The 4577-nt window shown below is 48.0% G+C and overlaps 1 protein-coding gene across 1 annotated transcript in view; it reads right to left on the bottom strand.

The window, feature by feature from the left end:
• T265_09732 (hypothetical protein) overlaps positions 1–4531 on the bottom strand; it is a gene marked incomplete at both ends in the record, with an annotated part of 44535 nt that extends 40004 nt beyond the window's left edge. Inside the window, 3 exons of the mRNA XM_009175897.1 lie at positions 345–515; positions 3117–3369; positions 4167–4531. Coding sequence (XP_009174161.1) covers positions 345–515; positions 3117–3369; positions 4167–4531 — 789 coding nt within the window. The remainder of the gene's footprint in view (positions 1–344; positions 516–3116; positions 3370–4166) is intronic.
• Positions 4532–4577: the final 46 nt, after the last annotated feature.

Genomic DNA, 4577 nt, shown 5'->3' with positions numbered 1-4577 from the left:
GCTGAGGTGCGCAAACCGTCACAGCACGGTAAGGTCCAGTCTCTTCGTGACGGTCTGTAGCTGGTTCCTTATTCAAAATTCGAGAAAACTCCATCCCTCTTAAATCACCTCAAACAATTGCTCTTTAAAAGTGTTTTTATGTAGTACCCAATCACCTTGATCGCATCCTGCTAACTGTTAAATGACCAGGAAAACCACAGTGACATCTGATGATAACCACTATACAGACACAACCAGGGCTGACTACAAGTAAGTGTCATTTTGAGAGAGACGGAGCTATGTGCGCACGGAACTTAATAAATCAGTAATGAAGCGATACATGTTATATAGAAGATTGTACTCACTTCAAGCTGTAGAGATCTATCTTCCAGCTTCGCTTTGAGGATCAGAAGTTCATGGAGGGCAATGCCGAAATTTTCTATCAGTTTTCGGGGCTTCAGATCCGTTTCCGAACTTGGTATGCCCACAGTGCTCTTGGTGAGCCGATCAATTAGAGCCACCCCATGGTTTGTCCCCTGTAGAATAAGGACTCATTGGATGGTTAGTAAGAATAGTTTACTTGAACTAACTGACGGCCTTCTGTTGCCATCGAGATCTTTCAACGGACAAGCTGGTGCAGTGGCGGCAAAGAAATAAGGTGAAGAGAATTGGAGAGTTAGCGGCCGAGATATCACTGGTATGATCAAGTGCAATTTTATACATATACGAGAGCAGAGACACCTAAAATATATGGTGGTTAGTTCACAATAATTCCCGGGTAAGCACTACTATACAACCTACTTGTTACTCATTCCACCAATGATAATGTTTTGGTGGTGCGTTCAAGGTCTGCGGTAATTTCTTTCCTGTGTCGAATTTGCCATGACGCGTCAAGGTGAAGTAGAAGAACAAGCGACAGAGGGGGGTCAGAAGCTAGCATACTACAATCTTTTCAGGTACATAGACCCCACTCTAATAACCTCGACAGAAACTCACAACGCCAACGCCAGTGATATCGAACAGAAACCATCCTTGCAGCGTTTCCAGACAAGCACAGGGATAGCCAAGAAACTCTATCCTGGATAGCGGGCTACACCAATAGAACTAACTTTCAGCAATCTCACCCATATCCTTCTGACAAGTCCCACACTGACCTCGCAACTTGAACGTTCCGAAAAAGCAAAGGAGCACAACACCAATCCGGTTATATGATAATCTGGTAGATGTAGCATGCGGTCGAGCTGGTGCTGGATGTCCTCTTCAACTGCGTCTGCAAAAACCGTGTGCAAGTGGCGAAAGTTGACCAGAGTAATTTTGAACTTTGGAACTCATGCGCTAATCCCAACAGCGCACTGAAGATGTCTCCGAGAATGGTGACGAGACGTTCGCAAATCAATTACCAAGTTCGGCGAACAGATCAACAGCTACCCAATCAATTAACAAGTAATGCAACTAAGCTACCAACATTTCAACACTACGAGCTCAGATTTCATTGCGGTTGACTGTGACATCAACATCCAAGTAGGCAAACTAAGCGCTGCTAAGGCTCGATTGGGCAGCTCTTTTAGATTGCTCACGAGGCCAACGCGCAACGGAGACCGCTTGCTTCAGATTTGTGCAGATGACACACTGTTCCTTTGCAGTATTAATATCCGGAACAACAGAGATCGCTTGACAACGTGGTGCCCACCAACGAACAAGTCCCGAATCCAAATAAACCACATCGCCGCCAGTTGTCGGCAGCGAGAGTCGATCACCGCCTGCCGCTCCTTTTAAAACATCAGCGAGGACTCCGACCATGCACTTGTGCAATGCTGTTTTTCAGGTTTAAGCAAAACTCAAACATCTCGCTTGGCTAATAACAAGCTAGTGAACCCAGAAATCAAACGAAACTATCATAACCAGGTACTCGAACGCCTGCCAGAGTGACCGATATCACATGTAAACGGCCACTGAGAAAAGATATCCGAAGCGCCACTCAGAGCTGGGACCTCCGTTTGCGATACAACCCAGTCAAATTAATTAAAACACTGAATCTCTGCTGGATACCCGGCGACACATTCCATCGTAGCCGCAAACACAACTCAACCCGACGACAGGTGAAACCGAGTTTTCATGCAGACCGAGACGCTTAGTGTACCTGAAAGGCTGAAGAAATGCGGGATCCGAAAAGTTGTTCCAATTCATTCATTCGAATGGTCCTCGAAAGCAATTTGTCAGCGAAACTATCAGGGATAAAGTAGCTCCCTGATATCAAGCATAGTAAAACGTTTGGACGTCTGAGCACAGTACTCAGAAAGTCATTTCAGCTAGCCACCTGCTACCTCCAATCCGATGTCCTGGTCTTAAACGGAAGGGTGAACTGTGGATATGAAGTCGCCTTCAGCCTCAGAAGTGTCCGAATCATCATGATGCTGGTCCTGTGACCTTCAACCTACTCTGTTCATGGATAACAGTGAATTTCTCAGCCAGTGCCTGTTTAGCTTATTTGAGTCTATCGGGTCTATTGAGTATATTTGAGTCTATTGTCCCGTAAAACTGAAGTGAATCGATAATAATACCCATTTTCAAGACAGGTACTCGCAGCGAATGCAGTCGTCATCACTGTCAGTGTCAGCTGTAAGAACCACGTACTTGTCGCACAGTGGTTGTGACTGCCACGATTTCGTTCACCGATGATTTCGGGAGGTGGAGTAGGTAGCTGCGCATTGGAGGCGGGAGTTGACAAATTCGTGCGTAAATACAGTACTAGCACCGGGGGAATGGGAAGGGAGATATGCACTGAAGGTAATAGCTTGGATGCATGAGCACTATTAAGGACGCGAATGGGCCATGTCTGACAATGTCTCTAACCGTTGATGTAGCCCATCCAGAAAGGCAGCAATGATTAGCGCAGCTGAGTTTGCTGGTAATGGCTTTTATACTTCGCTTCCAAGTCATTGTTTGGCCGTCTCTGGCTCTATTCAACTCTTCACACAGTTGTGCTTCCCCTTCGGGGAAGTCGGTCGACTGGCATATCCAGCACGTGGCCAAGCCAGCGCAACCTATGCAATGCGATTAGGTCATTTATCGAGGGTGAGTTATTTCTTCCGAAAACCATTCGACGTAATTCAGCATTGCTGATCTGGTGTTCGCACCAGATTCGGGCAATGCTCCGAAGGCACTTGAAGGTCAAACACTAGGAGTCTTTTGACGTCCTCGGCGCGCAGCGGCCAAGTGTCTGATCCGTATAGTAATATGGAGCGCACCGCAGCATTGTATACTCGACCCTTGACAGAGAAACTGATGTCGCGCCTACGCCACTGGTGACGTAGGTTCGCAAAAGCTGCTCTGGCCTTCCCAATCTGGATGGAAATATCATTTTTCGCCACACCACCGGGACTGACACAGCTGCTAAAGTTAGAAAGATTTGTCTGTTATCGCAATCGGTTCATCCGCAAGCATGAGGCTAGGGTTCGAGCCCACCCAGTCTTGCAGTGGCACTTTACACTTTCCAGGTGTGAAGCGTATGCCGAACCGCGAGGAAGAATTATTTAGGTTATTTAATATTGTTTGCATTACCACGGGGTCAGATCCAAGAAGAGCTATGTCCTCTGCATATTCGGTATCTGTGAGCAGACCCCACAGGCAATAGAGGCTGGTAGTGAGTCCTTCATGATCGCATCAACGATGCATTTGAAGAGGACAAGAGAAAGAGGACAGCCCTGTCTGACACCTGTAGTAACGGTATTTTCCTGAGTTTAGTTCTCGGTCTGAGTCTCCCAAGCTATCCTTCACGTCAAAACAACCACTAAAGGTGGTTGTACCAAAGGTGCACAAGGTCTATTAATGCCCAAAACGAGGTCAAGAACAGCTGCACAGCGCTTCGCATATATAGTGTAAGCGGTTATAACTTTCTGGAATTTCTGACGGGCTCTGGATGCGCCGTTGGCAACCGGCATTTGGCCAGTACTGGGTCATGATTGGCTGTTGGGTCCAGATTGTCAACCAATCAGATCTCGTCTTGATGCCGGACCGGCAAGCGTCCCGAATTCTGGGCCAACCTCATGCGTGCCAGGCTTATCGGCCGTAGCAGCACCTCAGGACGTCCGGTGTAGCAGTATCCGTGTGTATGCCTGCCTAACACCACCCCGCTGAAGTTTGTTGACGTAGCTTCGAAGCCGGGGGTTCACTTGCAGTGGACTCACTGGCTTGCGGATCCTGTCTGTGCAGAGTCGCGGTTGTAATCCGTGCTCAGGCTGGGCCTCTGACGAAGCACTGATTGATTTTCTGGGGTGGTGCCGAGATCAAAATTGTCCAGAAGCATTTCTAGACTCATATCACTCGGTCCTGTAGGCAGGATCTGCGAATCTGTGGGCCGGTTTCGGTTCGCGTGGCGTATCCACTTGGCTGGACCAACTCGAATCTCGTAGACCACTGTGCCGCGCCAGCAAAGGATGAGTCCTGGGGTCCACGTAGGGTGTCTGCCGCTATAGTCACGAACCAACACTCTCTGGCTTTCGCTGAATGTGCGCGCAGTTACTCCATGATGCTGGTTGAACTGTTCCTCCATTCTTGTGTTACAGTGACCAGCCTGCTTTGTTTGCGGCCGGATAGTG

Source organism: Opisthorchis viverrini (assembly GCF_000715545.1).
Source record: "Opisthorchis viverrini unplaced genomic scaffold opera_v5_307, whole genome shotgun sequence".
Taxonomy (NCBI): Eukaryota; Metazoa; Platyhelminthes; class Trematoda; order Opisthorchiida; family Opisthorchiidae; genus Opisthorchis; species Opisthorchis viverrini.
This window is presented reverse-complemented; position numbering and strand designations above follow the sequence as displayed.